We start from the raw sequence: 14342 nt of genomic DNA on the forward strand, positions 1-14342 counted from the left end.
AAATAAGTGAATGTTGTCATCATCAAAAAAGTCGTGGTGGCCTAGTGGGCAAAGAACCAACCTCTCGAGTATGAGGGCGCGGGTTCGATTCCAGGTCAGGCAAGTACCAATGCAACTTTTCTAAGTTTGTATGTTCTTTCTAAGTATATCTTAGACGCCAATGACTGTGCTTCGGATGGCACGTTAAACTGTAGGTCCCGGCTGTCATTGAACATCCTTGGCAGTCGTTACGGGTAGTCAGAAGCCAGTAAGTCTGACACCAGTCTAACCAAGGGGTATTGGGTTGCCCGGGTAACTGGGTTGAGGGGGTCAGATAGGGCAGTCGCTCCTTGTAAAGCACTGGTACTCAGCTACATCCGGTTAGACTGGAAGCCGACCCCAACGTAGTTTGGGAAAAAGGCTCGGAGGATGTCATCATCAAACCAAAAAGCAATGTTTCTTTTGCGAAATTTACTCAGTACTGCATATTTTTTTTTCTTTGGATACCTACTTATTAATGTTTCACCCTTGAACACGATAGATTTCATAATGAGGTCAATTAAATTATACGTATGTGTAAAAACCTGAAATTTTTATAAAAATAAAAATAATATCCTGTGCCAGATAAGTTATATTTAAAGTAACATTCGTAACTAGTTTTGTTTGAAATCTCAGAATTTGTATAAACAGAATTATTTAAAATTATTATCCTGGTCTAACTGTAATCATTGATATTTGTATTAAAATTAAATTCTCAGGAATTAAAATTAAGATATTTCTATTGTTAAGCTGTTTGTTGTAAAAATCTATTTTGATATTTAGACATTTGATAATAAAAAGACATAATTATGATATTGATAATTTTTAAAACTATGCCAAAACATAAGGTACATAAAATAAATCTGGACTATTTAAAACTCAAGTTATTTTCGCACAAACTTCGTTATGAAATAAATCAAATGTCTAATTACCAATATAAAAATATAATTTACCGTTAGAATCGCCATTACCATAAATCTATGGTAAGACCATAGACTAGTATAGCCATGTAAAATACCACAAGTATACTTGAAATAAGGTTTGAACGTTTCATTCTAAAAGTTGGTTCTCTTGTACATAAAACATGACATTATCATAAAAAATAGAAATAATAAAATTTAGTCAAATAGTCTTACTATTAGTTAATTTGTAAATATATTCATCAGTGTTATTAAAAATCATTTAATGTAAATAATATTTCGGTGATCATGTATGCAATAAATAATAAATTTCCTTGGATTATGAGTTTTATGACCTACCACGTAAGACGGGATAAACGTACATAATATTCTTTGGGAAGGTACGCGTAAAGCTGAGAAGATTATCAGATGCAAACTACCGACAATTTGCACAATTTGATGATGATTTTTTTTTCTTCTGAGGGTAGTTGAAAAGAGCACAACTTTTATTATTGCTATTGAGTTTTATTTTGTATAAAAATACAAATATTGTTTTTTCACTGTGCATATGCACTGAACCGTGGTATTATCCATAGATGCACTTACTGATATAAAACTCTCAGCTAAAACAATATAATTAACACACACTTTTAACATCACAACAGACCTGTACCTACACGAAACTTGCTAGCAGTAAGGAATAATAATAATGATTACGTAAACATCAGTCCAATTTCGATACACACACAATTACATTGTATGTAGGTAGGTTACCCTATTGGTGAGGCGTGTGAATAGCCTCACCGGGTAAAATAATAAAGAAGAAAGAATGCGGGGATTTGAAAAAAATAAAATAGAACGCGGGTAATCAAATGGCGGTGAACACAAATTGTATATTAATTAAATCCCTATTGATGAGATTCCGTGAGACACCAATACTCACTACAACTATTTGCAGCAATAAAGCCCACGTACCTTGTGAATCCAGGGACCCCACTCATAACCAGGGAGATGGCCGGCGAGCTAAATCTTCGTTCATCCACTGGTGGACTGGTTAAAACTCGTGCACTATAACTTCTCAATGCCTCACAGCAGCAGGTCGACTTATACCACGAGAATCTTCAGAAATTCAACATATAGGGCAGTTCATAAAGTAAACATGAGGAAATACATAGCGGATTACATAGTGTGTACATAAGGAAATACATAGGGGATTGCATAGAGTGTACATAAGGAAATACACAGGGGAGTTCATAAAGTGTACATAAGGAAATACATAGGGGAGTTCTTAAAGTGTACATAAGGAAATACATAGGGGATTACATAGAGTGTACATAAGAAAATAGATAGGGGAGTTCATAGTGTATATAGGGGAGTTCATACAGTGTACATAGAGTGTACATAAGGAAATACATAGGGGAGTTCATAAAGTGTACATCTATATGTAGCAGAGCAGTCATGAATAATGTTCTAAATCGGGGAATTTTTTGTTCTATTGAGAGCTTCTGCTGCGTGCGCTGCGTAAACGGTCAGTTTCGGAAAAATGATGTATGACAGTATAATTATTGTGGTGTAAAGGTTTAAAATCAAATAACAATATTGGTAACAACATTTTATTTGTTTCAAATACCCCCATGATTACATTCTCACCCATAGTCTTTTCAAAATACCAACCTAGTTAAAATTCTTACCGTTATCAACTGTCTTTACACATATCGCTTAAAACTGTGGACTTTAATGATATTAAATTGTGGGCTTAATATTTAAAATGTGGGAACGGCATTCACAGAACTTCAAATGTACTCTTTCACAAAAGTTTCTTGCGTCATTTTTGTGTTGAATATGGTTTTTCTTTCTTTCTAAAAGCAGGTGAACCATACGGCCGGCAATACACGGACCGCTTAAAGCAGTCAGGAGCGACAATTTTAAGCTGTCGACCGCCCGAATCAGTGGCAACTGCTCGAGTGGTTTGTGTATGTACGTCCATAGAACTCTGCAGTTCACTGCAGTCGACAGCTTGAAGCTGTCGCCCCTGACTGCTTCAAGCGGTCCGTGTATTGCCGGCCTACCTGTGTGTAAAACTACACGAACATTGTTTGATTCGGCGACTCGGCACTACTGTTGCAGACTTTTTATCGTCCCACTGCTGTGCACAGGCCTCCTCTCACACAGAGAAGGATTGAGCATTAATCACCACGTTTGCTCAATGCGGGCTACTACTGTGCCCTTCCGTAATTTACACACACATAAGTTTTGCTTTTGTGGAAGAAGTCATTGTGAAAGAAGTCATCTTTAGTTCATTTAATTTATTATATCCATTAGCGTGAAAGGCATTTTTTGTGACAGTACCTTTAACTTGATCGCACATAGCAAGCTCTATTATCCAACAAAGCCAAATGCATAAAACATTTAGACAATAAAGACAAGTTTAAATTATATAAATATACAAACGTGGATGAAAATAACTATCAACAACTGGTCATCTAACTAATTCTATATCTACACTTCATAAATCTGTTAGGTACTGAAGCACCAAAATTCATAAAAAACAAGCATCAGTAATCAACCCCGCACACGATGACAGCACTTTCAGACTAGCGAACTTTCTGCGTAGTAACGCGATAATTGACAATGCGTTTCTCAAGTTAACCGCCAACTCCTTAAAATTAACACAATAAATAGCAGTGATTAACAACAATATTCATAGACATCTATTCACTAAACTATATTACATAACTTCATACCGATATTGGTTTTAAATATATTTTTTTACAAACTTATACCTAATCACGAGCAATCAACCACACAAGGTTTTTAATAGAGACAAAACAAATTAAATACAATATTCCCAAATTATTTTTATAGAAAAAGCCTCTTAAGTTTATAAAAATTATGGGGCCTTGGCCATTTAGTGTTCTGTAACGATAAGTAGACGATACTATAGAAAACTTCAAGGCTCTATTTTATGGGGCCCAAAATAAATAAAGGCCCCAAGGCCCCAAGTTTTAAAGTAATAAAGTTTTCTATAGTAACGTTAAGTAGACGTTACTTTAATGAAGGCCCCATAAAACTAAACTACACACTTGAACCAAGTTAACCCATTTTGACAAACTATGGAATTAACAATAGGTATTTATCATTTTTCAAGAAGTTAAGAAGTTTGTAAGAAACGTTAAATTCTTTTGTTAAACACGCAATTAATGCAAGATGTGAAAATGAGAAGATAAGGCACCTGGATGCTAAAAGCATTTAACAGTTTTGGGTATTTTTATAGACCTTGAGGTCTAACCATATATGAAACCCAAAGCAAGGGCCTGCTTTCATTGACAACTGTAGGTATTATTATCACCCGCATTCTATTTATTGTACTCCGGAATTTAAACTATTCGTTATCACACTGGTATCTACATTACTGGACGAATATTGGTTAAAGTTTCATAAATATTCTGTTAATACTACTGAGGTAAGCATGGGTAAGGCTACTAATTAGCATTAGCACACATAACATTATGCTTAGGGTGTGTTCCACTATCTATACTAATATTATAAAGGGGAAAACTCTGTTTGTTTGGTTGTAATGGATAAACTCAAAAACTACTGGACCGATTTTAAATATTCTCACCATTAGAAAGCTATATTAACTGTGAGTAACATAGGCTAAATTTTATCCCGGTGCGGGCAGTAGCTCCCACGGGACGCGGGTGAAACCGCGGGAAAACGGCATTTGACCAATGGATGGCTGGTGTGGGCTTGGTTTTCCAACACATTATAAATATGCAAATGTACAAGAATATCTGGTTTCTTTCTAAGGCCTGTGTCTGAGCGAAACAGGGCATGACTTATCATAACTATTGCTTTTCCACGCTGAATTCTGTATGACTTGACAGGCAAATGGCCGACAAAAGTTTGAGAGCCTTACCGATTTCATCTTTTTCACCCAAGTGTTTAAGGAAATTACTTCCACCAGAAAAAACACTAGCCTACATCCTTACTCAAGTCCCACACTATATGTGTACCAAATTCCATTTGAATCAGTTCAGTAGTTTTGTCGTGTAAGCCGGAGTGATACATTCGCATAATTTTTATATAAAAAAATATTTCAAATTTCATAACGCATAAGCTGTTTCGGATGCGGCGTCTTGATCTTGCTGTTTTATCAGGTTCCAGTAGAAACCTTTCTGTTTCTTCAGCTGACTGTGGGTTCCCATCTGCAAAAAGTAAAAAGGTATATTAAATTGAAACTACGTTTATGAATCGTTTCTAGAATTTTTAGGGAATCAGAGATGTAAGTAGTTGAAAGAATGTGTAATTTCGATATTGTGACTACTCAATCTATAGTACTATTAAAAAGCTGTAGAGTTGTGTGACTATCAAGTGAGCGTTCATGATGGTAGACAGCAAAAGAATACCAAAGTAGAGACTACTAAACACATATACTCCAGTATTAATAAATGTTCTTACCTCCACAATATGGCCCTTGTTTAGCACGACTATCAAGTCAGCGTTCATGACGGTGGACAGTCGATGCGCTATGACGAGCACGGTGCGGCCCCGCGCTGCTGTTTCTAGCGCTGTTTGTACTACTTTCTCGCTCGCTGAGTCTAGGGCACTGGAAGATAAAAGTATATGATTTAGTTAATATTTTTACACACTACTCAAAAAGGGGGTGCTTCGCAGTTCGACCGCTTATATACTTTAAGCGATTTTACGGTTTTAGCACGGCTCGTTATGTCGTTATAAAAGATAGTTGTTGGCTGTCTAAACGCCTTAGGGTTATGTCAATAGCGGAGCCTCTGGATATATCACTTGAGGTCCTTTAGAAATTGCTCTAAATTCCTTCATTTCATTACAATTTCTTATTTAAAAAAAACTATTTAAACTATCCAAAAATGTTAGGAAATATAAAATCTTCTTTGAAGATCATATTTGACGGCAATATTCTACGTGTACTACGTATCTGCATGTAAATATCTGGACAAGCTTTTTCAAATCCTTCTTGTCAATTTTTTTTTTTTTGCACAACCAGTTCTCATTTCCAGACTGCCTAGAGTACTTAGAAGAGTTATGTTATGGGTAATACTAATTATTTTACTTTACCTAGTAGCCTCATCCAGTATCATAACCGGCGGGTTCTTGATGACAGCCCTGGCGATGGCTATCCTCTGCTTCTGTCCCCCGCTGAGGGACATCCCTCTCTCCCCCACGAGCGTGTCGTATCCCTCGGGGAAGTTTAAGATGAAGTCGTGAGCGTTGGCTGTTTGAGCTGCTCGGTATACCTGGTGGAGGGATAAATAGTGGTTATGTCTGCCTAAAAATATTGGTAAAACAGAGTTATGAATGGCGGAAACATGATTATATTCGGAATGTGACCAAAATGAACTCTCTGTACCAAATATATCAGGTTCAGAGAGAGAGAGAAGAAAGAGATGTTAATCTGTGAGTTGAGGGACGCTATGACACCATGATCTATAGCGCACGTCGTGAATCTAAGGCCTGGAACTAGGTTTAGCTGCCTACACGGTGTTAAATCGCGACCGACCAGAGTTTGAAGACTTAAATGGCTTGGCCAAAACCAGCATTTATCACTAGTGAAAATCTATTAGGCTTATATCTAAAATGACATTGGAAGCTGAATCCAGAATGACATCCAGAATGACACTCGCTCATCACCTCGTCCTCGGCCACCACCCCACAATCTAAAATAGCAGGAAAAAGAAGAAGTTACTGAACCCGAGTCTACGTCGTTGAAACTAAGGAAGTATTGTTAAATCTACCCCATTTGAGCCACTTACCTCATCATCACTCGCATCAGGTCGTCCATACCGTATGTTCTCCCTGACGCTGGTGGCGAACAGCACGGGCTCCTGCCCGATGAGGCCGAGAGCTCGTCCGCGCAGCCACGAGCCCGACATCAGACGGACGTCGATACCGTCTAACGTCACTGAACCACTGTCCACGTCGTAGAACCTGAAAATGGAAATAAATGCAATTGCAGAAACGCTCTAAAAAAAATATAAGTTTAAAAATGAATTGACAGATGAATACACTCGCTTTGGAAAGTATTTTCATGTACACAATCTAACGGAATAGTAACATATACTGATTTGGAAGACAGTTTCCTGATTTTCAATTCCCGTTTTTCTTGATGAATATTTTGAAATGGCCAATACAAAACCAATTGGTTAGTGATGTCAACTACACGCCTCCTCCTTTTTTTAATAATTAACCGACTTCCCAAAAAGCGGAGGTTTCGACCGTATTTATTTTTTCATTCATCAGTTACAAGGACATTTTCTCACCTCTCTAATAACGCTGCAATAGTAGACTTTCCATTACCAGAAGTACCAACGATAGCTACAGTTTTACCGGCCGGGATCTTTAGGTTAAAGTTCTTCAACACAACCTGTAGCCACAAAAAGCAATAACATTACCAGTGTTAATTAGTTTTTATTTTTTGTAATTAATATATCGGGACTCACTTCACACATGGTTGGTTAGATCCAAGGTAAACTAATAATAGCTTGAGTTATGGGTGTTAATACAACATATAACATGATATATTAAATATGCTCATAAGAAAAAAAAAATAGTGTACCAGGAATCCACCCGGATCAAGCTATTTAGCAGTCCACCATGGTGAACATTGAGCTCAACAATTCCCATTTTGGCATTTCATGTCTCAGATTTTTTATTGATTTTATGAATGTACATTACAACATTAGACCTAAGAAAAGATGGATGGATTGCCTGAAAGATGACATGAATAGGAAGGGAGTGAGTGTCAGTATGACGAGTGAAAGGGAAAAATGGAAGAGGATGACATATTGCGCCGACCCCGAATAAAATTGGGAACAGGGCAGGAGGAAGAAGAATGAACATTACAACCATACAGAACAACATTTAACAATTTTTAGAGGAAAAAGCCAACTTACCGCATCTGGTCTAGTCGGGTACGCGAAGGTAACATCTTTGAACTCTATATCACCATGGAATTCATGGTACTTGATCATGTGTGTGCCGGAATTGTCCATCACCGGTTTCTTGTTGATGTACTGGAAATGAGATTGGAAAGTGAACTTTATTGCTGTGTTATAAAGACCAGATTTGATTGAAAGTTAAAACATTTTCAGATCGAAAACAAGCTTTGACACTTAAGCCTGTTTCAAATTCCCGCTGGACAGTCTGAGCGTTCACCAGGAAGGCCATCACGTCGCCTAATATTGGTATAGGTTTAAACAAAATTGCACCCTAACGTCATAAAAATAAGATCTAACCTCAAACACTCTGCCTCCAGCACTGATTACCTTCACATTAGATACAAACAATGAAACAATAAGAGCCAAACGAAATTGAACTCTAAAGCCATACAAATAAAGTCTAACCTCGAACACTCTGCCTCCAGCACTGATACCCTTCACAACGGCTCCGAACAACAGTGACAGCTGAGCCAATGATCGCTGTACCGTCTGAGCGTTCACCAGGAAGGCCATCACGTCGCCTAATATTGGTATTGATATAAACAAAAATGCACCGTAACGCCATATAAATAAGGTCTAACCTCGAACACTCGGCCCCCAGCACTGATTCCCTTGACAACGGCTCCGAACAACGAAACAATAAGCTTAGGGTTGACAAACGAAATTGGACCTTAACGACTTAAAAATAAGATCTAACCTCGAACACTCGTCCTCCAGCCCTGCTTCCTTTCAATAAACTTAGGGTTAATAAACAAAATTGCACGCTAACGCCATACAAATAAGGTCTAACCTCAAACACTCGTCCTCCAGCACTGATCCCCTTCACAACGGCTCCGAACAACAGAGACAGTTGAGCCACAGATCGCTGCACTGTCTGAGCGTTCACCAGGAAGGCCATCACGTACAAAATTGCACCTTAAAACCATACAAATAAGGTCTAACCTCGAACACCCTGCCACCAGCACTGATTCCCTTCACAACGGCTCCAAACAGTAGTGACAGCTGAGCCACAGATCGCTGCACTGTCTGAGCGTTCACCAGGAAGGCCATCACGAACAAAATTGCACCTTAATACCATATAGATAAGGTCTAACCTCAAACACTCGTCCTCCAGCACTGATGCCCTTCACAACGGCTCCGAACAGCAGTGACAGCTGAGCCACAGATCGTTGCACTGTCTGAGCGTTCACCAGGAAGGCCATCACGTCGCCTAATATTGGTATAGATATAAACAAAATTGCACCCTAACGTCATACAAATAAGGTCTAACCTCGAACACTCTGCCTCCCGCACTGATCCCCTTCACAACGGCTCCAAACAACAGTGACAGCTGAGCGACTGATCGCTGCACTGTCTGAGCGTTCACCAGGAAGGCCATCACGTCGGCTGCTGACATCTCACCCGAATACATTATGTGCAACCAAAATTGCACCTTAAGTCCATACAAATTCTGCGGGTTGTTCGAAAGAGATACTGCGGCCCTGGCACATAAAAGGCCTACGACGGAACACGACGGTTTTTAGTCAGTAAGAGTCTGACACTCCCTCACCGCTGCTAACCCACAGCGGGAGGGGTCATTTGATGATTTTTGACGTCGTTAAAAAAAAGTCCATACAAATAAGGTCTAACCTCGAACACTCGTCCTCCAGCACTGATCCCCTTCACAACGGCTCCGAACAGCAGAGACAGCTGAGCGACTGATCGCTGCACCGTCTGAGCGTTCACCAGGAAGGCCATCACGTCGCCCGCTGACATCTGGCCGGATGACATTAAGTGCCCGCCCATAAACATCGTGCCTAGCACCATGCTGGAACAAAACAATATATTAAAATTGACACTACCTTTAAAAATTTAAGATAATCTCTCTAGAGAACCATTTGGGTTAAGCTCGCCTTTGTACATATATACTCCCTGTATTGTGTGTGTGTGTGTGTATATTTGTGTTAAATAAAGAATAGTAAAAATATTTTTTGATGGCCGTTTTCTCTTTCACCAATAATCTTCTATGGCGATGACGCGATGACGGCAGCGATAATGAAAATACGGCTTACGATGACGATGAAAATACCGATGATAAAATTCCATGAATAAGAACAGACCAACAGACTACATTCTTTTGAATAAACCCAGTTATATCGTCGTGCCTCGGTGTCTTCGCCCGCGAACACGCGGACTGTCCGCATGAACAATATCTTTGAATAAATATAATAATAATACCCACCCATTAAGGAACAAATTAGTCCCTGCTTGGAACAGCCCGATGCCAAGTCCTAGCTCCATGCTGAGTTCCGCAGCAGCCTTGTTCTCTCGCTTGAACAGTTGTGCCTCGTTCTCTTCGCCCGCGAACGCGCGGACCGTCCGCATGTTCGATATCGCTTCTTCCGCTACTAGCGTTGATTTTTCTATCTGAAATCACACTGATATTATAAAGGCGAAATATTTTGTATATTTGTTACTTCTTAAAGCGCAAACGGCTGAATCGGATTTTGATTACACTTATATAGCAGCGGCAGTAATATAGTTTTTGCATCAAAATATATAGATCTCAATCATCTGAATAAAGAAATTTTATTATTTTTATTTATCCGGGTACGACTCCAGCAGACCTGTATTGAATGCCAATGTCGACTACTAAACCCGCAATATAATGAAAAATGTTTTTAATATCGAAAAGCACATATTGCTAAATTATTTACTCACACACATATTTCAGTTTAGACTCAATAAAACACTGGATTGCCTATCTTCCGATTATATCTATGGGTATTACAATTGTACCTGTGTCTGTGCTTCCCTAGACAGCTTTCTGAGCAGTGATCCTATGAAAGTACCACCGATGACCACTGACGGTATACATAGTAGGGTCAGTCCGGTCAACTGTGGTGATATGACTAGCAGGCTCACTGATGATCCCACTACCTGGAAAATAAAGGATAATACTTCATAAGGATGGTATTTCATTATTTTTTGTGAAGTTTTGTATATCGCGATTATTTAAATTATTTTGTGGCTTTAAAACAGTAGATATCACATTCGTTTTTTTTTGCGATGCCCATGCTGAGACATTACATGATATAAACTATAAGTTATGCATCTTTTGAGTCGTCCCACTCGCTTCAACCGCGTCCACGAGAAGTGGGGGCGACTGTGACGTCGTAGTACAACGGCTCGCCGTGTATCCGTCGGGTCCAGAGGTCAAACCTTGCTTATGCGCACCGGCCGCGCACGCGTTCTTTACTTTATATTAAGTTTATCGTGTTGTTCTCTAAAGTCATTATATTTACATGTTATACAGTCCACTCTTATTATTTACTCCACCTGCTGAGCTATCGTCGCAACAGCATCAATGCACTATTTCAAGTAGATTCACAGAATGAATAAGTTCGCGCGAAAGATGACCTAAGCTACTCTAGCATAATTTCTCTTTAAGATTAGTTCAAAGTTAATTTTACCTGTGTAGTGGCTCTTAGACCACCTGAAATTGTCTGTTTGAAGGAACTCTTGAAATCTTGTACATCAACTGTGATCCTGAAAATTGAACACAATTTGACTTTAAATAGAGCATAGAGAGATTAAATTCCCTTTTCAATTTAACATGTGACTTTATTTAAAATATCTAGAAAGTTTAAACCATATAAAGGAATATTGCCTTATCAACTTGAGCCATTCATTGTATAATGTGTATGACAACCTCAACCAGTTCACGATGCAGACACAATAGTTAAGCAATAGCTGAGTATCAAATATAACTCATGGGACAGAGAGATTATTATACTGGGTGCTCAGTACATATTTTGTGTCATCATACAATTCCTTTTAACATTAATGAAATAAATATACCTATTAACCAGCTCCCCAGTCCTCTCCTGGTCGAAGAATGCCATGTCCTGCCTCAGGATGGACTCAAATAAGTCTTGTTTCATCTCAGAGGCGACTCGCTCACCAATTTGTGATAACAAGTGAATGTACAGGAATGTAAATACAGCCTGAAACAAAAAAATATTTATGTAAAGTACATAATAGATTGTTACTGTTACAGCCTTTTTATCGTCCCACTTTTGGGCTCAGGCCTACTCTCACACGGAGACGAATTGAGCATTAATCACCACACTTGCTCAATGCAGGTTGGTAATTTCAGACTATATAGTCCAGGTTTCCTCAAGATGTTTTCCTTCACCTTATTATCAGACATTGGTGTCCAAGGTATACTTAGAAAGGATATAGGAATGATATTAGATTGGGTTTAAGACAATTAAGTTAGGCTATGGTTTTCTGTAATGTGCATTTTTTAAATAAATTTTTGAAATAAGCTACTATATCACATAATTATAGAATTGTTTTTCACACTATGTAAATAGATCATTCATGAGTCATGGAAATCTGTTTATTTGTTTGCTGGAATGCACTAATCTCAGTACCACAGATTATAACAATGATTTCAATGTTAAATAGCCCATTTATCAAGGAAGGCTGCCTTTTACATGGGTGCGAATTCTCAGCAGAAGCAGGTGATACCACTGGAGAAAGCTAATACTCATATTTAAATACAGCTGTGCTTAAACTTGGATCTCAACTGAACAGCTAGAATTTTGGACCAAATACTACAAACATTTAACACTGACCTGTCCCATATACAATCCAATAAGTTTAAGTGCAGGCGTTCTGATCTCATCCAGGAAGTCTGCAGTTGGGGTATGACGTTGGTTAGCCAGTACATTCACCACTTCTCCTAATATCGCTGGGATGTACACGTTCAAGAAAGCCACTACTAAAGCTGACTGGAATAGAAAAATGCATTTATAAGATTGAAATATTAAATTGAATACCTAGATCAGAATAAGTACTTATTTGCTTTGAAAGAAATAATTAAAAATATTTTTATTAAAAGACATATCTTACTTTCCAGAAATTAAATATAATTTTAGCATTACTTTAATATTAATTATTGTTCTTTTAACTTAATGATATTAAAAGTGTAGACCAAAAAAATTAACATAATATTTTTGAAACCAAACTGATCATGTAATATAAAGTAAGGACTTAAGGTACTAGGCTAACATCAATTTAAAGAGCTTACCGCAACAGCAGCAACCAACAGCCACTTGTGAGGCTGTAGATAAGACACGAACTTCTCCCAATCAAACTTAGCAGTATCTTCATCAACATTTGGCCTTCTTTGTATTATCCTCGAGTGACCCACAACAGCCTTACAATACGCAGGGCCATTACTTAAAAAGTAACGAGCTCCGAGTGCTAAACTGACCCCGGTACACAACTTCCAAGGACTGCATAACAGTAATAAATCTGATTTAGCATTTTTCTCTGCCGCTGGTTTCACCTCCGAAAAGTACCGTTTAACGACATTTGAAGGCTTGTTTTTAATTATATTTGTAAAGTAGACATTAGCCTTTGAAGTTAGTAACCTAAAAATAAAGATTTTTATCAGTTTACATTGATAATTTGATGTTTATTTATAAAAGTAACTTGTGAAGCGAAAACAAAATATACCTCTGTCTCACGAGCTGGCAAGAGTGCATTTGCATTAACTGCCACATTTTTATAAAATTAAACTTAATATTCGATCAGAATATCACTTATTTACATATTCTTTTAGTCTTAATTATCAAGATTATGCAGATTATTTCCTGAAAATTGATTTGATAACCTCAATTTACGACTCAATGTCACTGTCAGAAGGGTGACGTAATAGTCACAGTTCTGAAACGTTAAACATTTGCAGGAGATGTATTTTTAATTTCCACTATTTGTATAGGTACTAAATCGAACAACTAGCTACCAAACTACAAAGGGTTTTTAATTTCTTTTGCATTAATGTACAGTCACTGCGAAAAGCATCAAAGAAAAATTTAAAACAATAAAATTTGAATTTACTTTCCGAACGATATAACTGTACTCCATTATAAGCAGACGCTACTGTAAGAAATATATCAACCGCAATAAAACAGCAAAAAAAGAATATTTCAAAATAATGGACAAATATTTTAGGCCTATTTAGAAAAAGTGCATAACCAAAATTGATACAAGTTTTACGTCGCGTTCTACAGATGGCGTTAGAACCTTCAACTACCAAAAAGTTTGTGTTATATTCGTGGACAAAAGTTTTAAATGGTTTAAATATTATTGAAATTCTTAGTAGTGTTTTCTGTTTTCACATTGAATGTGTTAACTCTAGCGTTGTTTAATTAACATCTTTTGACATTGAACCACAACGAAAGCAGTCCAAGATAAAAACTGATCCTTAATTTCAATCAAATACCTACTTATTCAGTAACTTTTAGACGACAAATTGAATGTTCTTACAGACTTATATGTAGGTACACACATCAGAGTATCATAACTATCCATTCATCACACAGCAATTGACCACAGTTATAAATTTCACCCCTGACGGGCTGCGATCAAAACCGCCCCTTTATTGCGAACAAAA

The 14342-nt window shown here is 37.7% G+C and overlaps 1 protein-coding gene across 1 annotated transcript; it reads right to left on the reverse strand.

The window, feature by feature from the left end:
* Positions 1 to 2516: 2516 nt before the first annotated feature.
* On the reverse strand, positions 2517 to 13582 carry LOC110373973 (mitochondrial potassium channel ATP-binding subunit). The gene is made up of 14 exons (XM_064038207.1): positions 13403 to 13582; positions 12972 to 13317; positions 12517 to 12672; positions 11735 to 11880; positions 11347 to 11422; positions 10673 to 10813; positions 10116 to 10300; positions 9524 to 9701; positions 7850 to 7969; positions 7217 to 7320; positions 6710 to 6884; positions 6015 to 6193; positions 5379 to 5526; positions 2517 to 5125 (listed from the first exon to the last, which is right to left on the reverse strand). The coding sequence occupies exons 1-14, from the start codon at positions 13447 to 13449 to the stop codon at positions 5024 to 5026; spliced, it is 2103 nt and encodes a 700-aa protein (XP_063894277.1). The 5' UTR covers positions 13450 to 13582; the 3' UTR covers positions 2517 to 5023.
* Positions 13583 to 14342: the final 760 nt, after the last annotated feature.

Source organism: Helicoverpa armigera, chromosome 15 (assembly GCF_030705265.1).
Source record: "Helicoverpa armigera isolate CAAS_96S chromosome 15, ASM3070526v1, whole genome shotgun sequence".
In the NCBI taxonomy this organism is placed as follows: Eukaryota; Metazoa; Arthropoda; class Insecta; order Lepidoptera; family Noctuidae; genus Helicoverpa; species Helicoverpa armigera.

Bases quoted from the DNA above. Each gene is read 5' to 3' on its own strand.
- LOC110373973 (XM_064038207.1), bottom strand. From the start codon at position 13,449: ATGTGGCAGTTAATGCAAATGCACTCTTGCCAGCTCGTGAGACAGAG. The intron at 9,702-10,115 runs GTGGGTATTATT...GTTTTGTTCCAG, and splicing joins ACTAATTTGTTCCTTAATGG to CATGGTGCTAGGCACGATGT. The intron at 7,321-7,849 runs GTAAGTTGGCTT...TTGTGGCTACAG, and splicing joins ACCCGACTAGACCAGATGCG to GTTGTGTTGAAGAACTTTAA.